At 38.1% G+C, this 25,156-nt stretch overlaps 1 protein-coding gene across 8 annotated transcripts in view; it reads left to right on the plus strand.

Annotated features, from left to right (window-relative positions):
• ARHGAP6 (Rho GTPase activating protein 6) overlaps window positions 1–25,156 on the plus strand; it is a 317,893-nt gene that overhangs the window by 267,802 nt on the left and 24,935 nt on the right. For all 8 annotated transcript variants that reach the window (XM_035340824.1, XM_035340749.1, XM_035340979.1 and 5 more), the window contains 4 exons: window positions 6,828–6,899; window positions 15,346–15,602; window positions 19,480–19,675; window positions 23,414–23,469. In XM_035340824.1, coding sequence (XP_035196715.1) covers window positions 6,828–6,899; window positions 15,346–15,602; window positions 19,480–19,675; window positions 23,414–23,469 — 581 coding nt within the window. The remainder of the gene's footprint in view (window positions 1–6,827; window positions 6,900–15,345; window positions 15,603–19,479; window positions 19,676–23,413; window positions 23,470–25,156) is intronic.

A 25,156-nucleotide genomic window follows, 5' to 3' on the forward strand; every position in this document is an offset into this window, starting at 1 on the left:
GTGGTTGCTTTTTCATCTCGCACTATGGGTGTGCAAGCCAGCTTATCAATACACACACAAAAAATTTAATGCCTGTTAGTGGCAGTTTCATGTCTGTTCTGCCTCTAGCCCACACAGTACTTTGGGGATTAAAGGTAATTCTCCTCCTTATCAAATCAAGATTATTGACTAGGAAAGGTGTGAAAGTACTTTCTTCCTCCCTTATATTATAAAATGACTTTTTCTTTAGATAGCTGATGCCAGGAAACAGTCAATATTCTCCCACCTCCAATGGACTGAAGAAAGTTTTAGAGCTTTTTTTTTTCTTTTTTTCTTTTTTTTTTTTTTTCTAGCTATCACAGACAACAACATCAAGGCTCTTCTTTATTTTTTTCTTCCTTTTTGTTTTTCCAGTACAGCTAAAATATTTTGTTTTCTGAGATCTGTTTTGATATAGTAGTACAGACAGTTTTAGACCCATTTTACCATCAGTTATGAAAGCACTCCAAGTGATGGATGTTGTTGTCTTTCCCAAAGCTTTCAAACCTCTGCTCATCATCGTGGTCTCTGATTGCCTTCCATGTAAAGTGAATGGCAGCAGCAAAGCCCCCAAGCTCTGCTCTTTCTCACCTATTAAACCTGCAGCTTCCTGCACAGTGGCACTACAATGGCTTGGGCAAGACTAGATGGGGGCTTCTTCCCGGCTCTTCTTCTCGTGCAGGCGACCTGTGGTGACAGCACCTTCAGGCTGGGGATTCTACAACCCAAACCTTGCTCTAGTGCCAGAGTTCCTTATCACACCTGTACCAAGGTTTGATGCTCACTGTCAGAGTGATTTATACACCCGTTAGCAAAGTCCCTCGTAATTGAGAATCATGGAAGAGCATATTTTAATCACGTAGGGTTACTTGTAAACTGTCATTTGATTAATAAAACTCAGGTTCCTGTAGGGGTGCAACCTTCTTTTGAAATAGATGATGATTCTAGCAGTTCTGTGTTCCAGGCAGGTTCTCTGGCAATTTATGGGTGTTTTCTGTAAAGTCATATTGTTCATATGCAACTAGAGATGAATTCTTGCTGTTACAGTGAGGAAATTGTTTATAATGCAAGATTTAATCTTCATTCAGCTGCAACATTTAAACCTGCATGTTGACAAATTATCATTCCTCTGTTTCATTTTAATCAGTAATGCTGTAACCCAAAGGGCTACTATACGTGTAAATATAATACTGTATATATAAATCTATATCTGAGAAGGTACACTAAGCACAGGCTACCAAAAAGTCTTGTGGATTGAGGAAGAAGAAAAACATGCTTTTGTCTGGTGATTTTAAGTTTCTTTGGTTAGCTGCAGGTTGTCAAGTACAAAGGAAGGGTAATCTAAAACTAAAGTGAACTAAAGAGAGTAACCAATAAAGCAGAAATAGTATGAGAAATGGGAGAAATATGAGAATGTTGTCCAGGATTTATGAAGCCATGTAATAATCTGCATTGCTAAGGGTGTGTGTGTGTGCATTGCCAAGGACAGGTTACAGGGAGAAGGAAGGCGATGGGAAATACCTGGGGGGCTCAACCCTTGCGTTTTCATGGCATGTGATGTGCCAAAGCCTTTATCTCCTTGTCCTCTGGTTGAAATGTTGACGTTCCGCCCGTGCTGCAGCTGGCAGCACTCTGAAAGTTACTGTGTGGGGACAGAGCATTTCAACAACACGTTAATCTAAGTAAATATTTCAAGATGGACATTTATAGTGACAGGAATGGCTAAGTAAAACCAGCACCCTGCTCTTCAGTAGAGCAGCTCCAAGTATGCATCCAGAAAGAAATTTGCTTTGCATAGCGCCCGAAGAAGTGATAGCAACCACAAACACAGTGCAATGAGGAAAGAATGAAACACAATCTATTCTTCCTTGTGTTCTGTCAACAGCATTTAGCAGTATTTTCTACTTGCAAACTCTATTACTTGCAGCACTGCACAGGCAAGAGTGAATGTAGCTTGACATTTGGTTCGCAGGCTGAGTGCAGGAGGCTGGCACTTGGGAAATGAATCGTTCTTAGTGAGTGGAGCAGACAGAGAAGTCCACAAGATAGCTCAGACTTGGTGCCTTGGGATGCCACTGGTCATGGTTTTCAAGGCAGAGTAGATTACACTTTTAAAAAGTACATTCTGTTATGATATAATTACATGTAAGGAAAAAAATACTAATACCAAATAAAGGAAAATGACCATGAATATAGATAGCTACTATGAAGAATTATTTTAGAACTATTACAATATCAGGATTTTCATCCATTTCTGTTTCCATAGCTGAGTTATGGGTACGATGTTTATCTTTCACATAATTCTTCGCCTTATACTTTGTGAAAATGACCCTTAATTGTAGAACATGACATTTTTTTTCCCTAAATGGACAAGAAGCACAATTCTCATATGCAATGCAAGCTGCCAATAATGGTCGAGAGAGGGGGGGCACTGTGTGTTCTTCTCTCAGTAACCCCATAAACAACAGATTTCTTTTCTAAAAAAAACAGTGAGTTAAATTAGCTTACAGTCTCTGTATGAATTTATGAATTATGTTTTTGATTAAACAAAAAATAGTGTTCTTGCATGTAGATAATATAAAAGGAACAATCATTCATATAGATAATCCATAAACTTTATAAGTTTTATTATTCATAAGCTTTATTTATCTGTAAGCTTTATAAGCCCATACATAAGAAAAGAAAGTGTTGAAGAACTCTATTTCTGTTACAGGTTCACTTCAAGTTTATTGCCAGGACACTTTCCATAAATTAAAATCTAATACTGTTATAGTATCAGAAAAATGACTTGGAAAGCTGTAGTACTTCTTTCTACATATAAATTTGTTTTAAAATAAATAAACAAAATTGCATTAGGGCTTCAAAGAATAGTGGCTGTTAAGTTAATAATGTGAAAGTAGTGGCCAAGATTTCCCGAATGTTAACTCCAGGTGTGCCACTAACTGTATCACCTTGAACAAATTCCATATACCTAATATGTGGTTCTTTTGCTCGTGTGAGCAACATCTTATTACCTGATTTGTATACTCATATAAACTGAAATTTGGACCTTGAAGTGGACTGTACAAAATCTTGAGTGTAACAGAAAGTTAAAGGGTGTTAGTGTTGATGCTGTGCATGAATTTCAATCTTGAACCAAAAGCTTTAAAAACTAATAATCTCAGAAGTCACACTCCTCAATTCTTCAATTATTGTCCAAAGTCAGTGTGTCAGTGCAAATACTCCGGTGTTCTGTAGGCTTTGGTTCACTGACAGAGTCCTAAATAGATGACCTAATTTTTCAAATAGAAAAGTCTCTTTGGCATTAACTGAACCTGGAAGTGCTCACTACTTTGCAAAAACAGGTCACGCAGCAATTTAATATGCACTCAGGAGTTTCATTCCAGGCTTGTTTTTTTTAAATATTCATCATGTTAGTCGTAATATATACATGCCAAGAGAGTGATGTATGCATTGCAGTGTAAAATGCAGTCAACATATAAATTAGTAAGTATTGAACAAACCAAGTTCATTTCTGACACAACTGATCTGCAGCACTGCCTGGACAGATGTTCTCCAGAAAAGTCAGATATGGTTAAAAAAAGAAAATATCTTCCTTGAGTTTGACACCTCCTATCTTTTGACATGAAGACTGTTGAATTTTCTTGTCTTGCTGATATTCTTGAGTGGAATCTGTTAGACAGCAATGTATTGCTAATCTATAGAAAGAAGACATCAAGGGATAATAACGTACACAGAAGACTGGATAAAGCGACTGGATGAATGGCTTTTATCAATTTGTGGTTTAAACACTTTCAAACCACAAATGAGAATAGCAGGCCATCTTTAATAGCACTTTGGACTGATATGGTATTACTTTGCATGAATAGTTATTAATCAATTTGAAAACATACAGTAGGTATTATGCATGGGTAATAATGCTCTGCCTGTTTTCAAGAAAGCTTTGGATATTAATTATATTCTCCAAACACTCTGCAGATAGTAAGTGCTAAGTGTTATTATTATGAACTGGGTTTGTTTAAGATTTAAAACTGCTAGAGTTGCACAAGTCCCTCAGTACATTATGAATATTTCAGCAGTGCTCATGCCTGAAAAAAACTAAATCAACAATCATTTCAAAACGTATTTGCTTTTACACAATATAGGTTGTAATTAATTACGGCTTTTGCTGGGGGCAGAAGAAGAACTGGAACTGACCTCAGACCTCCTGGCAGATCCCCTAAGCTTTACCTTTTTGCTGAGATTCCTATCAGTCTTACTTTCATATGCAACTCTTTTTTCTCTTGGAAACCATAAATGTAAGTGGTTTCCACTTCCACTTTGGTGGAGGCACATCCTTTTGCATCTACTCTATCGTTCTGCTGTGTCATTCTCTGCTTCAGGAGCGCCCTCCTGCAGAGAGTGGACTCTTTTCTATATTTTCTATCCTGTCCATCTCCAGAACTTTTTCCCGTTTCTTATATTCCTCTGGGCCAGATCACAGCTATGCAAAAATCAAAGGCTTGTTGAGACAAATGCACAAATATTCTCTTACCCTGTCTTTTACTGATGAGTTACTTCATTGTTGGAGTTGAAGGAATCACCCATTAAGAACAAGGTTCTCCATACATAAGTTTGTAAAAAACATAGTTTGTCCCTAGAAGTGATTAACCTGTTTTCCACATGGATATTAAAATGTCATTTGTTCCCCTATTCTATATTGAATAGCATTCATTTTTTTCTGGTATTTCTGTTATATTTGAGTATGCAGCACTAAAACACTCCAGAAGTTGCAGTTGCATAACTGTAATAGAAAACCAATATATATTATATGCAGTTTCAACTTCTGTTCTCATTTTTACATCTAAGTAGACTTCAGTGGAATGTCAGAATATCGATAAATAAGTCTCTGAAGCATAAAGGCTCTAAGACTCCAAAGAAATGTAAGCCATTTATCAAAAGACTACTGCAAAGCAGTAATTTGAATTTATAAGATGAAAAATAATATAAAAATAATAGTGTATATATGTAAAGCCAGAACACAATGGTAGTAGGCAACCCTATAAAAACAAGCAATATTGTTACTTTTAAGTAAGCAGGCTACTGGCTATTCATATTGCCAAGAGGTAAAAGAAGAATTTTTGTAATAAACTCAGTATTATGAACTGGGAATGTCAGAAGGTGTGAAAAGACTGGGCGTATTAATCAATCAAAGTGTGACTTTGAGTTATGAACTTGTCATGTGGATATGAAAAAGGAAAATCTAATCATAGACCATATCAGGCAATCAATTACCACCGTTATATTGCTGAAATCTCATCTGGAATACCGTATCAACTCTAGTCAGCCTTATTTCAGAGAGATGAGTTCTCACTGGAGCAGGTGCAGAAAAAGGGGTATTAATATAACCAGCAAATGTCAGTCTACCTTTACCTCAAGAGGCAGAAACTGAGTATCATAGTTAAGCGACTGCTAGGAGGTATTATGCTTGCTGTCCCCATATAAATGCAGAATACAAACATTGAAGGGGAGTGGATCGAACAGAAGTTGCACAAGGCAAAAAGAAATTTTATTTTTAAAGCAAAAGGATGTGAACTGGCTATGAAAAAGTCAGAATTTGTCTATCTGTCTGTTGAATAATACTCTGGGCATGTCTTTCAATAGGAGTTGAGGGAAAACTATGAGGAAATGACTTGTATTTTCTTATGGCTAATTGCAAAAAATGAAAGTTAATCCACAGAGATCCAATTCATTCCTTTGTTGTCTTTTCCCTAGTGCAAAAGACCTCTTAAGACATTGGTTTACATAACCAGAAAAACATGTTGAGGCAGATTATTTGGTGTCCTTCTTACCATAAAAGTGAAACACACATATTGTTTTTTTTTTTTTTTTTTTTTCTCCATATTACAAAACCAGTGAAGCAAAGGTATGTATCCATTAATCTTTAGCTTTAATGGTGCCTATGCTAGAATTAGCATTAAATCCTATGTTACATCTTTTATATTTCTTTGGAGCTAAAAAAAAATAAAAAATAAAAGGTATGAGTTAAAGCAGGTCTCTCTCTTAATCTCTTGTATTTGTTGAGATCTAACAAAAAGTGTTTTTGTTGACTTTTCATTATAAAAGATGCTGCTGAAGGAAATAATGATAGCCAACCTTTTGACATAATTCTTTCAAGAACAGACCTGCCTATGCTGCTACTTAAAATCTTCAGTCCTTAATACCTTAGTGAAAACTTGGAATGGTATATACGGTGTCAGAGCAGTAATTTCGCTTAGACTTATCCACCTGAACCAATCTGAACATGCTGTATGCAAACTGTAAGCTCCCAGTGTGAGTTCAGATCAGATGGGTCATGTGAGGGTGGGCAGTTATCACCCAATTACTCCAATTGGTGTGCAGAGTTTATCCTGGAGGTTGGTCATCCTCCCTCTCTGAATACTACCTGTGACTCCACAACCTGGCTCTCCAAATACTACCTCCAGCCAAGTCACAGTCCTGTGCCTATGGATGGGGGCTGATCAGAACATTATGGGTTTATGCTACCTGCTATCAAGTCTCAGTTGTTAAGTCTTCAAAATTATCTTTCCTTTCTGCCACATGGGCTGCGTGACCACGCATGCTGTGCCCAGCAACATGGAGTGGGATACATTTGGCCCTCCAGTGCACTCGTTAGGGCTGAAAGGCTGTGACAGTTCCTAACTTTTGTGAAATACACCCCGCATCCTTCCTGAATTCAAATGCCATGGCCATCTCATGTTTGTACAGCTTATGCAACAGTTTGTTCAGTATTCTTTCTTTTCACGTATTTCCTATTTATTCTCTTACAGATGGGCAAAAGAGGAAGAAATCATTAAGAAAGAAACTGGACTCGTTAGGGAAGGAGAAAAACAGAGACAAAGGTAAAATTATATGAGTATATATTCACTAATTGGGTCTTAGTTTTGCATATGAGATTTCTTTAGTCTTAAATTTATAATTTCTGGAATAGGACAATGGTACCAAACAATTACCTAGGTATTTGTTTCCAAGTTGGAAAACATGTCATATCCTTTTGTATTTGTCATTAGTATAAACCAGATCTCATGAACTGGGAGAAAAGGAGGAGTTAAAGGACTGTCTTTTCTTCCTCGTTCTTTCTCCCCATTTTCAGCAGCCAGTGCAGAGTGCAGGAGTGCAGTCAGGATAATGTGACCCAGTTGTTTACCTGCATATACACTCTCCCTTGCAATTCACAAAGCATGTAAACCCAGCCCTGCCTAAGCCAGTCAAATATTTTGTTTGTTTGTTTGTTTGTTTGTTTTTCAGATGTTCCCCCCCCCCCCCCTTTTATTAACCTTAGGAAAACAGCCATTGTTTAAAATGTATAAATGCTTCAATGTTACTGATCACTTGGGTCTTAATAGACTCAACATTATATGGATTTACAGATACAGTTGGACTTTTTTGTTTGGACACTAAGCAGCTTTATGGGCTGGGTCCTAATCCACCAGACTTGACCTATAGTTTGCAGCCATTTGAACGAAGTCTAGACACTGAGTGTTGAAACCGATCTCTGAAATTGCAGTTTTCTGCACGTAGGTAATTGTGTATTTAATTTTGTTTACTCCTAGAGAAATAGTTCTAAAAAAGTAGTAGTAAAACTTAGTTATTGCACAACTGTATTGGTCGAGCACTTGCAAATAATGTTATTTTCTGCTATTATATTCCTGCTCTTTTTTTTTTTTTTTGTCTCTACCTGCATGATGGCACTTATACTCTACTCAGTAACTTTTGAGATCTGTTTTTATTCAGATAGTTTTTCTGGACATTTTTGACTTAGTAGTTGCCCACTGCAAAGATCAGCACTTTGTGCTTATTCATCCTTGTATATATTTATCTGCTTCCTGTTTTTCAGCATTGCTGGAAAAAAAAAAAAAAAAATCTACTTGACTTTAGCCAAGCATTTTTAAAAATCACTATGCTGATTATCTTACTTGTAATTCCTTTTTACTTCATTTAGCTTCAGGCTGTTTCAAATCTTCCTCCCATCTTCCATTGCCTTATTCTCATTTATTTATAGGTTGAAATCCAAGATGTCTTTTGCTTTCTAAGATGTCCAAACTCTTTCCATGTAGAAAATATTACAGGAGCATCCCCTGAGAGCAAAATACTCCAGTAGTACCTGAATGACAGAATCTGTTTCTCTCCTTCCTTCAGGATTTCTGCATTGACAGAGGTGGCGAGTTGGTCAATAAGAGTACAAAGGGCCAGGAAATATGAAGGAATCAGGTTCTTAAGCAGATTCTGTCAACAGAGGAAAAGAAAGCTATGTTAGCTTTTTGTTGTTGTTGCTATCAGCAAACATTAAGCAAAGATAGCTGAGATAGCAGCATATGGCACCCCACTTCTCAATGTTTCTGTCCATCATTGTTTCCAGTGTACTTCCCTCTGCCCTACCAGGTTATTAAAGATCTTCTGCCCCACAGTTACTCACTGAGCAGACAGTTAATCCATGACTGCTGAGAAGATAAGCCACCATGAAGGTGCACATTTATGCCATGCAGGCAGCTAGCCTGACTCATCCTGATATGTGGGGTCTCTGAGGCTGGGATATAGGGATCTCAATATGTTTGGAATTATTCATGTATGCAAACTGTGCTTATATATGTGATGCTCAAGTGAGGGGACTGCCCTTTGCATTAATGCAGCCATAACTTGTCTATAAAAAGTGTTCTGGAAATCAGCTTCCCTGTTTCCACTTTGATGCCCTTCTTCCTGTTCTCTCTGCTTGCCTCTCAGGATGGTACAGTGTCACCAATTACAAAAAAAAAAAAAAAAAAAAAAAGAAAAAAAAAGTAGGAAATGGAATGGAAGGCAGATATTCCTTACTGTCATGAGGACCAGGGGCATGCAGGGGTGAATAAGTGCATGCTCTTGGCCTTTTGTGTGCATACACCCACAGCTACAGTGCAGAGTGTTTGTTTTGGACTGGTTGCCCAGTAATGGAAGATATTCTCTTTATAAAATAAACGGTAGAAATGCTTGCTAAAAAAAATAAATAAAAAATTCTGTGGAACAGATCAGGCTAATACTTTCAGCTCACTGTGACACAAAAGGAGAGAGGTTACCTCTGCCTTGTAATTCAGCAACATAGGGACCATTGCTTAGGGCAGCAGGTGTGGATCTGCGAAGATGAGAGGATGAGTAGCACCAAGACATGAGGCTTTACATTTTCCTTGCAAAGGCCAGCTCATCAGTATGAAAGCTCTACAACTCTGTCGCTTTGAAGTTCTGGGCCTCATGTCCCAGCCCATCATGCTAAGCCTTCCAACTCTGCCGAAATGCTGCCCCCTGTGAAGCCCAGCTCCTGTCAGGCACACGCACATCCCGACACACGTAGCAGGGCAGGAGATGCAGGTGCTGCTGCCTCCCCATTGTCCTTCACCAGGTATGCCAGGGCCAAGGGGTCCTGTAGATAGGTCTTATCTGGAGTGTGTGTCACGTGAAAAGTCTTTTTTTAATTAATAGCTTTCTGAAAGATAATCCTGACAATCATTGGCCTGTCACCCACTGTGTGATCCTGTGTATAGTTTGCAGCCAAAGATCACTGAGATGAAGCCACAGAGGTGGAAAAAAGGCCACAGTGCTGATCACCGGGGATGCACAATGAGGCCTTGCTGTAGGGAGCATGAGTAGTGAGCCTCACATACAATTTATTCTGTTTGCAATCAGCTTTGTGTCTTCAGGTATGGACAGTCCTGAAAAAGATTAGGGAGGCTTTGTATACTTAGTTTTGCCTGATACTCCCTCTCCGTTAGCACTGTCATACAGTGAACCACCCTGCGGTGCAGACTTGTGGAGTTAATCTGTCTGTGGAGGTGCTACATCCCTCTGCCTGGTGCCTGAGACTGTTCTCTCCCATTCCACCCCAACAGATGGCCATGCTTAAAAAACTTTAGTGAAGGGATATGGTAGTAATTTCTTCTAGGACTGTTTTGAGAATTAATCACTCATATTTTAGGATTTATTCCAATCTGTGGAGTTTTTACTCTCCTAACATCACATTTTATTTAGATAGATCAGTTGATCTGCTAAAGTGAGAGTCTCAGCAAACTGTTATTCTTTTGAAGGCCAACAAAGGCAAAAAGTAGAATTGAATGCACTTTAAATAAGATTGATATCTTTTTCTCCTTTTGACAGGTACATCTGTCAAAATCTAATTAAAAGGGGAAAAAAATCTAAAACAAGTGTTTTCATTTGTTTTTATATTTCTGAGTGACTCACCAGAACAGGATATAGCAAAACTTGCTGGATGTAAATGAACGAAACAGGAGAGCAGCAGTCCACCCAGTTATTTAGGCAATGTTTTCAGCTGCTATAATTCAATGTCTTTGCTTTTCTCTACCCTGCCTCCTTGTTATTTATGGCCATTGTGATTCTCCATCGTTTTGTCTACATGTGTTCCCAAACACTTGCTTTAGCTGCTGACAAACAGTACACTGGCTGGAGGAGCAGTAAAACGTCAGTGCTGCTCAGAATACGAAATTCTCAGGATGCTCTGCATGCTGGTGGCCGGGTACTGTTCCCTTGCAAATTCACTGCTAATTTTGACGACAGCAGAAGTGGAGCCTTTCATCTGTCTGCTGCCAGTGATACATGGGGCAGCGTAAGCATGCCTCCTTGGAAAGTAAACACAAACATTCCTGAAGGAGATGCGTCTCAGAAAGGATTTCTCCTAGAAGATGTAATTAGTAAACCAGCTCCATTTTTCGTTGGTTCCAGTAAACTCCACAGGTGAACTGAGAGACCTCCTTAGAAATAACAATCACTTGTTGCATGATTTGTTGAGCAACCTTTTCCTAATGTTTCTGTGTGGAATGTAAATTCTTGACACATTCATCTGTGGGGCCTTGGCAGAGGTGCTATGTATGCTGTACTTTCTGAGAAAAAAATGTAAGGCTATGGGATATGTGGTTTCTGGAATAGATGTTTGATTTTTCTTTAGTTATAGTTTGAAATTCTCAGACTTCTTCCCTGTTTACTTCTCAGCCATTCTCATTAAATTTAGACGTATTTCTTAATGTTTGCATTTTTTCTTCAGTAATTCAACCTATGATGATGTCAGCATGTCTTGGCGTAGTCTAAGGAGAGAACTAAATATATGGAGCTTCTTTTTTATTATAGTTTATTAGAAACGTGGAGTTTTGTTTTTTTCAAGCTTTTTTAGTGCCCCACTGTGCTATTTTCAAAAACTTCAAAATGTGTGTCATGCTCTCAAGGCAAATGAAAGTTACATTAAGTGACATTGTGTCATATTTTGCACCGAAGTCAACTAAATGGCTGAAGAACCTCTTATTTAAAACAAAAACAATAAAAAGCAATGACCTCTCCACAGAAAAGTCTAGGTAACTGGCAAGGCCTTGTATCACTCCTTGAAGGTCAGTGAGCTCGGACTAGCTGGAGAAGGGAGTTCTGTCACAGAGCTGGTGCTGGAAACATGGTCTTATCTTCAGTCTTCTGGAGTCAACATAGGGTTTTGATGAGATGGAGTGTGTTCTGCCATTCCTATTATGGATCAAGGTTTCCATTTCTCATATTTTCTTGGTTCCATCACTCTCTCTACAGATCCCAAGTAATTTCACTTAGCAAAAATATTACCCAGTGTGGCTAGCTGAGGGAGGGAGGTTGATTTAAAGACCCCTCCCCATTTAAATATCCCTTTTAGAACATATTCGTCTCTCAGCTATCTCCCACTCTATCATTTAAATGTGATTAGTAGGAGTGTTGCTGTTGATCGAAGTCGCAAGGTTTCATCAGCTCCAAAACAGCATTTAAGCTGTACTTAAGGAAAAAATAAAGGCTAAGGAGACTATCCAAAGTGGCTGTATTTTATACTGTTCACATTATTAGCATTATAAACCTCATTACAATGTAAAATATAGACCTTAGAGGTTCTTAATAGATTGTCATGGTTTTGGGGATGGAAGCCACAAGTTTCAACAGCAGAATCTTCAGATAAGTCTTTGAAGCTATACTTGGGTTGGATGGCACAAGGCCCAGTAAGCTAACTGCATGGGTCAACATCCTGGGTATCATCTTTTGATTAGCAAAGAAAAGTATTTCTGGTCACTGAAACTCTTATTTGGTCTGGATGGGAGATTTTCTATGAAATGCTCTTCTTTTAATTAGAAAATGCTGATTTACCAGCACAGAAAGACTTAGGAATGTTGCAGTTTCAATCAAAATTTTGTAGAGAAACTTTCCTCAGCTGCAAGATGGACTTTCTGGTAAGAGAAATGAAGCATTTCTCCAGAGTAGCAAACTGTCTCTTGTGCCAGTAAATGCTCAAAATAAAATAGATCAAAAGTCAAGTCCTTATATGCTTATGTTCAGCATCAACATGTGAGTCTGCATTTTCAAGATGATTGCCTGGTCTGCCAGGTTGTTTCCATTTTTTACACTGTGATGTCTCCAAAATTTCTTTTTCAGCAGCCCACTCCCCTAATTGAAAAAGTGATCGACTTCCATTGGGCTTTCAGAGAGTATCTAACTTTGTAGCTTTCTGACGATAACACTCACATAGTAATACAACAGACTGAAGTTTGAGCCTCTGCTCTAAAGAGCATTTCTTCTTACAAATGAAACATCTTCAACAGTAAGGAACCCCACCCTACAGCAGCAAATAGGCAGTTGGTACTTTTACCTGGATCTTGAGGCTAGAACCTCAACCTACATATCTTACTTCTGAGTCATTGCCCCTTCACACTCCCTCAAGGGGTTGCATGTTTTTGTACCACTGCAATTCTTTTTTCTAACAAATCTGAAAAATCAAAAGGGTTAGTATGCACTCTAATGGACATGTCATTACCTGTCCAACAAGGAAATTATGGGAATTGAATACTTCTGAGGGGACTGGGGAGGGGGGAGTATAAAATATACTCCCCTCCACCGTATACCACACACAGACAAAAAGTTTTGCTGGGAACTTGAAGCTGTAGCTGGTCTGTGGTGGGTGCAGCCCATTCTCTTGATTTCAACAAATGAACAAAAAGTTACTGATTTTGCCAATTCTGTAACGTAATTACCACTGCCAGCCAGCATCACTTCCATCTGTATTTAGTCTGAAAATCAGCCAGTTGGTTTTCATCCAGTTCCCCATCTCTGCCAGACATTGAGAAACTGGGAAAGTGGTTCATGTCCTCTGAGAAGGGTGCCTACAGCAAAGCTCTATGTCCTTTCATTCCTCTACAGGCATGTTGAACAAGAGCAATTAAAAACCTGGCATTCCACACCTGAGGGTTTGTGAGGAGGAGTAACACTTACCCTCAGAATAGCAGCCTTTACATAACAAAGATGGGGAGTAGGGCTATCGTAATGAAATCCATTTAATGAAGCAGTGCTCAAATCTCATCCCCTGCTAATCTCATCCCAGTTGATCCCAGTGTTGTAGGATCAATGGCATCAGCGTGATGTTGGGTATCACTGGGCTGTGTACTGCTGTCCCATCCCAATTTGAAGCATAAATGACTGTGAGACAAAAACAGGTAAATACATCTTGTTTAGGATTTCATTTGGCTCAGTGGCTTTTGTCAGGGAATGTTGTAGAGGGACAGATGAATAGGGATGCTGGAGGCATAATGAAGTACCTGTTAGACTGTCAGAAGGGGAGTCATCTTGCAGATGTGTTTCAAATGAATTTTCAAAGTAAGCACATGGTCTTAAATGTTCACTGAGAAAATAATTCAGAATACTATATAGTTATATATATATGAATAATCCTAATAATCTCATCATTTTATAGTCATACTCTGCAGGGTGTAGGGAGGATGGACTTAACTCTGGACTCCTGGAACTAGCCATCTCTGTGTTGCTTGATATTTATGTTATCATGTACTTTCTTGTCCTAAATTAAATGCAGACAGTTTTAGATGTCATTCTACTCACTGGTCACCTACAGACTTGCTTGGTTTTTGCGGATGTACTTCCCGATTTAGTTTTGTCTGGCCACCAAAGTTAGTTCATGTCTTAACATTTCATACTTCTAAAGAGCAGTAATGTTTCTCAGCAAATCAGAACAGGCTCTTGTTTCTTTCATATGATGAGATAGTAATACCCTCACTCAAGTTTCAAAAAAATATACTTCTACTTCCAATGTCTTACTTTAATTTAATAATAATGTAAATATAGACTAAACATAGACAAAATTTTAAAGTGTCATCAAAGACACAGTCACGCTGAATTCCAGGAGGAACTTTGGCCTTTAATCATTCAGAAGGTTGTAACAGAAGAGAGGATGGATATGTAAGAATCTTTTGTTTGCTTTTTCTGTTACTTTTAATATTTAAAAAAAAAAAAAAAAAATCTCTAGTGTCTTGTTTATTCCTGATACTGGCAGCTCTGAATTTGGAATCTAGTAGAAGTTGCACCCATTTTCACCAGGATGAATAGGCTCAGCAGCAATTCTTTTTCATTCCATTTGAACACAAGCCAGTTCTGATTTGCAGTCTGGCCCAGTAGTTTTGATTCTGCTACTCTTTGGTAGGTATAAACCTGAAACTTAATGGTGAGAATTTCAGTGTTAGTTGTTGGCTGATTCACTGTGAAGCACTTTTCTGTTCTTTAAAACATTTGACCACTCTTAACTTGAAGACCTAAGTATATGCTGATTTTGTATATTGCAGTTATATTGATGTATGTATATACTCTACAGTTACATTGATGTGAAGTGGGTGTATACTACTGCCAAAAGGGTATAGTTCTTGTATATAATTAAAACCTTATCCATGAAGGTTTAGTCTGAGTAGTGGATGCACTTACAAATGTCCTGTATAGGTAGGTGCACACCCTCCTGACCTGTGATGAGACCCACGCACATGCCCATACCCCTTGACTCCAGTGCCCTGCAGCATTTGTGAGAAACAAATCTGGTGAAAGAGTCTGAAACATGAGAGCTGTGGCATGTTCAAGCCAGGCTCCCCAGTCTCGAGATTTGGTTTCCAGAGCCTGCACTGGCCTTCTGCGCTATCTAGATGTGGCCAAAGGTGCCTGACTTCCAGTTGCTTTCAGTGGAAGTTAAGATCTGAATTAGTTCTGTTCCCAATTGATTTTCCAAGATTCTGTGTGGTAATCATTCATGATCCAACTGGAAACAGGAGTCAGATACCATGAACTACAATTACCTGGCATTTTTCCACTATTATTTTATTGTTTGAATGTTGTTATTGTTGTTCAGTCCTGTACCTCCTTGGATTTATTATATATTTAAAGAGACTTCAGATTGTTTTTCTTTTTAACAGCTTAATACTGACTTCTTTCTGTACTAAATAAATATCAGATGTTCAGTAAATATTAACTTTTTTGTTGCAGAATTTATTCCCCAGGCTTTTGGAATGCCCTTGTCCCAAGTGATTGCTAATGACCGGGCCTACAAACTCAAGCAAGACTCTCAGAGAGAAGAGCAAAAAGATGTTTCAGATTTTGTAGCCTTTCTCTTACCATTTGGAACAAAAAGGCAGAACAAAGAACTTTCCAGCAGTAACTCATCTCTTAGCTCCACCTCAGAAACACCAAATGAATCCACTTCTCCTAACACTCCAGAGCCAGCACCACGAGCAAGGAGGCGTGTAAGTACACCCATAACATCACCGTACGTGCCTGTTGCTCTGTGGAGTGTATAGCTGATGCAGAAAAAAAATATTTGTGGATTGTGGAATATTTTTTGCATCATGTTTGAACCATCATCTTTTAAATGGAGGCCAGCCTGGCAAATACCAGAAAACCCTCACTGTAGCTGAGATCTTTTTCTGGTGCTGATGATCATACAAACAGTGCGAGTCTGTTGCAGATCTCAAAGTGACAGAGATTATTTAGAACTCCTCCCGCTCACTCCATCTACCTCTTTATGTTTAGGTCTTTTAGATTTAATAAATTTCATCCATCTTCCACCTACTTTTTTAATCTGGAGAAGGCTAAACCTGTGTGATTGATTTTTATATATATGTTTCTGTTAATTTAGCTCCATAAACTCAGAAATAAATTAACTATTAATCTCTGTCATAATGTTAATAGAAGTCCTTATGGCCTAATTCAGATCCTGTCCTCAGTGGTAAATAAGTTATCGGGGTAGATTTGTACCAGGCCCTTAAAATAAATTTCTGCATACATTGTAAGAAAATTCCTTTGGCAGCAGAACACAGTGCGGTGTTTTGGTTTGAATGTTAATCCTGCATGCAAGAAAGGTATCTGGTAGACCATTTGTTTGCAGGGTTCTGTTCCTTGTAAGTAAATTTTATGCTCTGAACTCAGAGAGATTTCCACTGCTGCAGCTAGTAGCAGTATTATATATTGGAGTTGTCCATGGGATAGAGGCTCTAAAATTATTGCCTTTTAATTTCATATTGTAGTGGAGATAAACGTGCACAGTAAAATACTTTAGATAAAAACCCCTGTTAAGTAATCTGTGAAGGAATTAGGGATACATGAACAGACACTGGAAAATAAAATATTTTCCTAAGATCCTAGCCTCCTTCTCCCAAGAAGAAAACCTGCTTCAGATAAATGTGATACAGGGCTCTGCAAGATGCATTGTTAAGAGGGGTAGATCTGGAGTAAATTGCAGATTAAAAGAAGGTTCAAGAGCCCTACGGCCTGCCTTTTTTCCCTCTAGCTGTCAGCTGAAGCTTATACTTGAAGTGTCAACAGTCTATCTGCAAAGAGCTGAGGTCATGATATTTGAAGATGTTTGCATTATTATAAACATGTAGTACACGTCCATTGGCTTCTCCAGACCATATGAACAGGCAGTTGTTCTCACACACAAGTGCAAAGTACACTTGAATATGTTGGTGAAGGGAAATCTGCCAACTTCTTTCAGAATTTGGCATAAGCACTAACAAAAAGTAGAAATTCACTGTATACGCCCATTGGCATTAGAAACTATTTTCATCTGAAACATGTCTAGATATGGTCATTTGTTGTTCTTTTCACAAAGTGGGATACGATCTCTAACTTGTATTTGACCAGCCAGCAAGCATTAGGAACCTGGATCCTTTCTTACCTAAAAGGAATAGAGAGGTCCATCAGGACCAAGTTCCTAGAAGCCTATGGAGATTTGGCATGTATTTTGGTTTAATTCCAAGACTGCGGCTTTCAAGGTGTTGAACTTGACCCATTAGGTCGATAGTCATGAGGCTGCAGTAGCACAAGGTTCACTTACAGAGAAGTAACAGTATACTAAGGTGGATAGTAGGATGTGGAGGGAGCTACCATTTTCTCTCTGGAATGTGCTCAGTTGCACTGTTTTTAACTTCATCAAGGCAAATGTTTATTTAAAAAAAAAAAAAAAAGTTGATTGATGCAAACACTTTCTCACACAAATGCTGCACAGAGTGCAGGCCTGTCCATAAAACCCATGCTAGTGTTTTAAACTTAAATTGGAGAGGTGGTTTGTAAATGTGCCATTCAGCTCCTTGTAATTGTGTCATTCACTTGACCAGTTTATTCAGATTCTGAGCTTGACATGGCGGAGCAGGCCTGCACTTCGTACGGCAAGGTAGTGTTGTACTTTGGCTACCGAACTCAAGGTCATTCTTCCTAAAGCCAGCTCAGTGTCACAGTTAATCCACAATTTTGATAAAGTGCCCAAGGATAACGGAGAACTGACTGTATTTGCATCTATTTTAGGGATCTGAAATCCGACTTAAGTGACTCTGTGATAATAATGATTCATGAGGTGAGGATGTTTTGCAGACAGGGAAGGACCAGCAAGTGCAAGGTATAAAGGTGGGCACCTGTCATAGAGAAGCTGCCTGGGAACTGCAGTGGTGAGGACTGTGTTAGGATTTGCAGTGCCGGTCAACTGATTTTAATGTCTGACACCCCAAATCTTTAAAAAGCAAATAGGAAAATAGTTCAGCTTGGAATTCTGCAAGAACGGATCACAGCCAGAGAATGTCTGTGGTTTTTGTTTGTTTGTTTTGTTTCTTTTATTGTTTGTTTGTTTCTTTCTTTTTGACAGGAAATGGTAAGGGGAATCAAGCAAATGTTTTTTCTGAGAAACACAAGAAATCAGGATTGAAGTTGCATTCCAAAGTGTCTAGTAATTGCTTAGGGATGTGGGTCACAAAAAATTATCTAAAAACTTCACTGTGTTTTTTCCTAAGTCTTCCATGAGTTATGAGAAACAGGACTAACCCTGATAAGTTAGATGCTTTCCTTTAGATGTTATGAACTAAAATGTTTTAAATTCATTTGAAATCTCAGTGGATTTCATTTGAGTTGCCTACAAGATGGAAATTTTTATAAAGCTCAATTTTCTACTTTGATGGAAGGCAATACTTCTAGAGCTTGGTAATTCCCTAGCAGTTGAACAGTTCCCATTTAACAGACATAGAGATCTTGCCTACAGTCTATGAAATGCCTGTCAGCAGCAGAAGAGCTTGCTTTGAAGAAATTAGAGTCCTCAGCAAAGTTTTGAATGGAAATTCTACATTTTTTCGTTATTTCTTGGAATAGCATGCTCGTTACCTGTGCAGTACATTTTAGGTTATGGTGAAGTGTATTTGTTTTTTTCAGAAGGAAAAGAAATAATATACAATAGATATTTTTATTGAGAAATAAAAAAGTTTTTTCTTTTAAATTATTATTATTTATAAGCCTAGATGTCCCCTAAAATATTTTTGTTTTGTAAGTTTAATAACAATTGATCAACTATGAGGGAAACAATTGTTTTGAAATAACAGTAGTGTTGTGGTTTGAAACAAAAATCTTCATTTTTAAGTGTGAACACTGAAAAATGCCATAAACCTCATGCTGCTTGTGCTACTTTGTCCTTTACCAACTGCTTTTGAACCCTTGTGCTTTCCTGTAATCTAAACATAATATTCAAAACTTTCATTGGAATATTAATGATTTTAAGACGCATGAAGTAGAATTATCCAAAAAATATCACCTCTGTACCTCCTCTGGTGTGTCTTTGTCTGTGATAATGCGTTTTTATTTCAATCAGCACATCAATTGGTAGCCATCTACTAACTAATTAGCCATCTATATGTGGTGTTTGCATAATTTTCACTGATACAATTGCCTAAAATATGGAGGAAGTAGAGAATCAGGTTTAAAAATGTGTATATACCTTCATGCACAAAAACATTGTATGGCTGAGTTGCATGTGCAAACCCTGACTCATCCTTGTCCTGGAGTATATCCAGTCTTCTATAATAATGAAAATGTGTGCCAAATGAATGTAAAACATTTATTTTTTTTTTAATGCCTAATTTGTATTTCTTGTGGTTTGGTAATAATAGCATTGTCCTGATTTTTCCATCCATTACACTGGTATTAGAACTTGATTATTTTATGAAAGCAGTATAGCAAAGTGTATATTTATATTAGTTCGTTTAAAGTAGGGAGGCATTTTTTTTTTTTTAATTGTCAGATGGGGTATTGTGGCCTTTAGGTTTCTCCAGCCATATGGATTATCCATGCATGTGTATTTTACAGGGTGCAATGTCTGTGGACTCTATTACTGATCTTGATGACAATCAGTCACGGTTATTAGAAGCTCTCCAGCTCTCTCTGCCAGCAGAAGCCCAGAGCAAGAAAGAAAAGGCAAGAGATAAGAAACTAAGCCTGAACCCAATTTACAGGCAGGTTCCACGGCTTGTAGATAGTTGCTGCCAGCACTTGGAAAAACATGGTAAGAATATCTCATTTTCCCATGAGTGGCAGATGTATTTTTACTATAGTATAAATAAACGTGTATTTTGAGAAACAAGTGTATGCTTAAAATTGCAAGGACATCTTTGAAAGTCAGATGCTTTCTCTCCTATTTTGCCTCTCGCTAAAGATCCTGTCTCACAAGTAATTACTTAGAAGATGATTTCCTCCCAGACTGAAGACCTATGTTACAAGTTTGCAAACTGTCCTGTTCAGCATGAGGGAAAAGGCTTTCCTGGAAGTCATTCATCCAGTACTGGAGTGCTCAGCTCTGCAAGAATGAATCTTTACACCCCACAGATTTACCCATACAGTGAGAATGAAAGCCTGAAATGTGCGAGCCAGTCATTCTTACCAGCCAGTGGATCTTAAGATACAAAAGCTAAATGAACACTTTATACTACAGTGCAAGACTTAGCTAGAAACAACATTTGCAAATAGAGACTGAGAGAGACAACAAAAAAAAATAATCCCACACTAAATAATATTAAGCTCCAAGAAGTGTTTTACTGTCCACTTGTACTGGGTCTGGCTGGGATGTTACCTTTCCCTGCAGCAGCCCATACAGTGCTGCGCTCTGCACTTGTAGCTAGAACAGCAGTGGTATCACACCAGTGTTGTGTCTGCTGCTGAGCAGTGCTGGCACAGCATCAGGACTCTCTCTGACCCTCCTAGGGGGTGGGCAAAAAGTGAGAAAGAAACATCATCAGGGTAGCTGACCTAAACCAACCAAAGGGATATTCCATACCATATGATGTCACACTCAGCAATAAAAGGTGGAAAAAGGAAGAAAGGGGGAGGGGTGGGCTCTTGTTGTGAAGACGTCTGTCCTCCTCCCGAACACTGGCTACGTGTGTTGAGGCCCTTCTTCAAGGACATGGTCAAGCATCTCTCATTTGTGGGAAGTAGAGAGTAATTTCTTTTCCTCTGCACTTCCACATAGCCTTTACTTGTTTTGTTTAGTTATTCCCTTTCCCCCTCCCTCTTCCCCTTTCCCTTTTTTCCCTTTACTTGAATTGTTTAATTAATAATAATATTTCCTTAATAATATATATATATATATACATTTTTTTCCTCTTTAATTAAATCATCCTTATCTCAACCCGTGAGTTGTTCTTTCCTTTACTTCTTCCCCTCCTCATCTGAGGAGGGGGAGTGAGAGAGCAGTTGTGGTGTTCAATTGCCTAGCACAGTAAAACCACCACACCACTACAAGGCTTTCAGGCTGCCTACTCTGTCCCTGGCTTGAGTCCTACTGACCAGCCTCAGGCTCAGGGCTCTCTGAAGGGAATTATAAAACTGTGCAAATATTCTTCTTATGTCTTCACGATCGTTCAGATGCAAACCTCCCACCAGCTTTATGTAATGCAGAAACAATAGTTAATCAAGCTGTTCAACATCTCTCCCAATGTATCTTTGTCTTGTAAAGGTTTTTCATGAGAATTGAAATAACTTGGCCAAAGCAAGACAGACTTATCACATGGCCAGATGATAAACAAACCATTAAGTACTGGTGACTAAAACACCAAATGATGCATTTGATGCCTAATTTGACCAGAAATAAGTCATTTACTGACTCTGAATGAAAGGCTTTTGCAGATGAGGGACTGCAATTCAGACAACAATGCTAAGCTTTTACAGTACATAATTGAAAACCGTGTTGCTTACAAATATATAAAGGAAAATGATGAAAGCAAGTCATTGTTAGCCTTTTACAGAGCCTAGATATCATGGCTGACAAATACAGGGATCATTAAGTTTAAGATGAATGACTTCCATGCCTTTAAGTAAGGTTAGCTGAGTTTAGAGAACATCAAAATGTCTGAGTCAGCAAAAAAGAGACATCCAGCTGAGGTTCCTTTGGATACTGTGATTTTTTGTCACTTAAACATTAGTGATGAAGTGCTTAATCCTCTTAACCCATTGTAATAACAAAGATACTTTCCTATGCAATACTTTTTTACTAAAATGTTTGCTTTATGTTAAAAGTTCTGTTTAAATAAAACTTAGGATGTTTCTTTGTGCATTTTCTAAGAGTACACTATAGTACCAAACAACACAATAATCCAACATAATTTGGAGCAAATACTGATGTTCTTCAATTTTCAGCTTAATCCACAGAAGTATTATACAACGGGACTGGTTGACTTTGAGAAAAGAAAAGATTGCAGAAGACAGACTGTTTTCTCATTGGCTTTAGGGAAAACAGAGGACTTCCTGTTCTAGCAACCATACTGTAGCAACATCATTCCAAACTGAGTGATGGGACTAGTTTCTGATGCTTATGATGAAAATATTTTACTGTATGCATGAGTTTGTTAAGCCAGTTTTTTAGCACCAAGCCACAAAGGGACTAGACTTCTTATGTATGTTTTATATGACTATTTTAAACAACATTATATGTTTTAAAAAAATAAAGGTTATTTTTTTTAGCCATAAAAGCCCTTGGCATAGTTCTCCTTCCCTGTTGTCCATGGGATCAGGTCCCAAAGTTGTAAAGGTTTGATTTCTTCAGACCCTTAGAGTAAAACAAATACTGCATGTTTGTGCAGGAATAAGCTTCCAGTTTTTGCTCAATGTATCTCCATCTCAGATGATTCCCTGCCAGTGTTTCTGGGTTTACTAAATTAGTTCTGTGTTGTTCTATCAATTCAATTTTCTGTTAACTGAAGACAGAAGAATATTTGAAGAGGGGTGTCATGTTGAGACTAAAAGCTAAAAGGCAGAATCCAACCTGATTTTTTTTTTTTTTTCTGATGAGAATCTGCAACTACATATACTGTGGAGCTACACATCTCCAGCAAGTAGTACAGCCTCATGGTTGTTATAGGGGGAACAACATTTGTTTTACAAGGCTATTTTACATTTCCTGTATGTCAGTAGAGAAGGTGAATGTTTCTGAGTAGCCTTTGTTAGACCATAAATTTTTCAAAGCTTAGACAATCTCATCCTTTTTGAAAATGATGTCTAGCCCTATAAAATGATGCTATATACACAGCTGTTTGAGCCTCTAAGATTTCCACTCACATTCTCATTGCTAAAGACTGTGGCACCTCTAAGATGATATTTACTCTCAAATATTTCAGTTGCTGTTACTTGACAATATATGTCCATTCATCAATCACATATTATTTGTTTGGTATTCCGGTAGTATCTACAAGGATAGAAGAAGGTTTGAACTGATTTCTCCTGGAATAGCAGGCAACACCCTATTTACATCTCTTTGAAGGAAAGCTTCATATTGGTAGGCACTATACATCCAGCTGGTAAAAACAAACACCAACTACTTCCCGTATCCAAAGACACAGCTCAGTGTTCAAGTATTTAGATATTTTATTGCCCATTTCCTTCTATGTCAGTCACGTAAGGGCCACCTCAAAATACTGAACCACGTCTCACTGCCTGCATTGCCTATGTCCGTCACACAATGATAGTGGCACTAAGAAAACGTCATCAAGAGAAATGTCACTGAGATGCCATTTTGTAGGTTAGGTAATGTGAGATTCTTAAGAACTACAGTGAGTGGCTACTTGTTCCAAGTATTTTGTCTCAGTGTGGTAAGTGCAACCTTGTAAAGAAATACAGGGGTTTTATTTTGGTTTTTGCCTCTTTTTCTTACTCTTTTAAGTACACACATAGCCCAGATTGCTTTGATTCAATGCAATTTTCAGCAGAAAATTAAACAATAGAACAGTTGTCTGATGTGCTCTACTTGCAGGTCTCCAGACAGTAGGAATATTCAGAGTTGGAAGTTCAAAAAAGAGAGTAAGACAGGTGAGTGGATATGGATGTGTTTTTCCCTCATCAGGTATGATACAAATAACCTTACTGCTTTCTGTTAGGTGATTTCTTCCCTGTCCTTCACCCGGTGAACTTCAGGCTTTCTTTGTCAGTGACTTTATTATGTTTTTTGATAACAGGCCATTTTTAGACTTCTTTAACACTTGGTGAAATACTTCTCAGGATCTCAACAGATTAACAATCATTGTATGTTTTGCTCCATGGAAGTAGCAAAGGGTTGGATATCCAAATAGCCTACCATGACGAAATTTTCCAAAGGTTTCACTGTCAGGAAAAGGAAATCTTGGCTGCTTGTTCATCTCAGAAACAGCAGGAGCTCCCAAAGTAAACCCAAACTGTAAATCTTTTTCAGAAAACTTACAGCATGAGGAAGTATGAAAGTACAGAACAATCTCTTTGACCCACAGATTGCTGTTCCCAAACATCACCCTTCTTTAACCCATTCCACTTTAAGGTCAGAGCAGAGCCATCCAACTCCTAGTCTCAGCCAAATGCTGAAAAAGCAAAGATGGTGTACAGTTAGGTTCCATAGACAAAGTCAGAAGTGAGTGTTTCCTCAGCCTAGGTCTTGCGTTGTTATTCCCAGAAGCTGGGAATACATGTTGAATTAGAAATGTAATCAATAGTTCTTAATGGTTGTATGATGCTTAGGGAGAGGACAAAAAGTTACGGTAAAATACCCTTGCTAGAAACTTTAAGACCAAAAAGACAAAATAGGAAAGAGCAAAAGAAAGTTTGGCTGCATCTGATCCCAGGAATAATAGTTCTGTGATGAAAAAATATACGACATAATGATTGGCTTTCTTTGGAGAGTTATGATGAATAGATGATCTGTCTTGACTGTGGCTGGCAGAACAGTATAACCTGCTGATTAGTAGCTTACTCTCTACCAGTTAATATTGCTGTGTGGCTTAATATACCACAAAGTTGAAAACACGGTCTGCAGAAACAGTTGTTAGATCAACACTGAACTAGAAAAAGTATTGAAAAGTAAGTTGCCTCTAATTTGCATTACAAGCATTGATGTCAAAACATTTATTATTCGGGGATGAGTACAATTGCATCATGCCTCTGGGAGAAAGCAGGGAGCTTATATTATTTGCTTGTAACCTAAGCCTTACTTCAAACATAACTTACTTTCACCAGTTTTTCTTTTACTCTGTTTTCAAAAGCTAAGGAAACCAAGAGATTTGGGTATTTATGTATTCTATTACAGGGACTAATTTATTGAATTAGATGAACTAATTTATTTTATTAAACAACATGGATGCATCAGCTTGGCCTTTGCAGCTACAATAATAAATGCTGTCAACATGAACACATGGGAAAGTCTGGATTCAATTAAAATTCCATTCATTTTCTGAACCATGGAAAGCCAAACCCAATACTCAGATTTTGGTGTGCTTTTGCAGCTGTTCATTAGTTTTTCTTGTACAGAAAGCAGGCACAGTTTCATTTCCCTTCCTCCCCCAGTTAGAAAATGTCCTATTTCGACAGTAGTCTGTTGCCATAAATACATAAATAAATGAGTGCATGTGCCAGCAGGTTTTTTTATTGGTGAGCAGGAAGGGAAAATCTAGAACAAACGTGTCTATTACAAACCACCTTAGAGCTTTTTCACATTCAGTGGGGTGCAGGACCGAGGCTCCTGAGCTGGTGC

The sequence above is a fragment of the Oxyura jamaicensis genome, chromosome 1 (genome assembly GCF_011077185.1).
Source record: "Oxyura jamaicensis isolate SHBP4307 breed ruddy duck chromosome 1, BPBGC_Ojam_1.0, whole genome shotgun sequence".
Lineage (NCBI taxonomy): Eukaryota > Metazoa > Chordata > Aves > Anseriformes > Anatidae > Oxyura > Oxyura jamaicensis.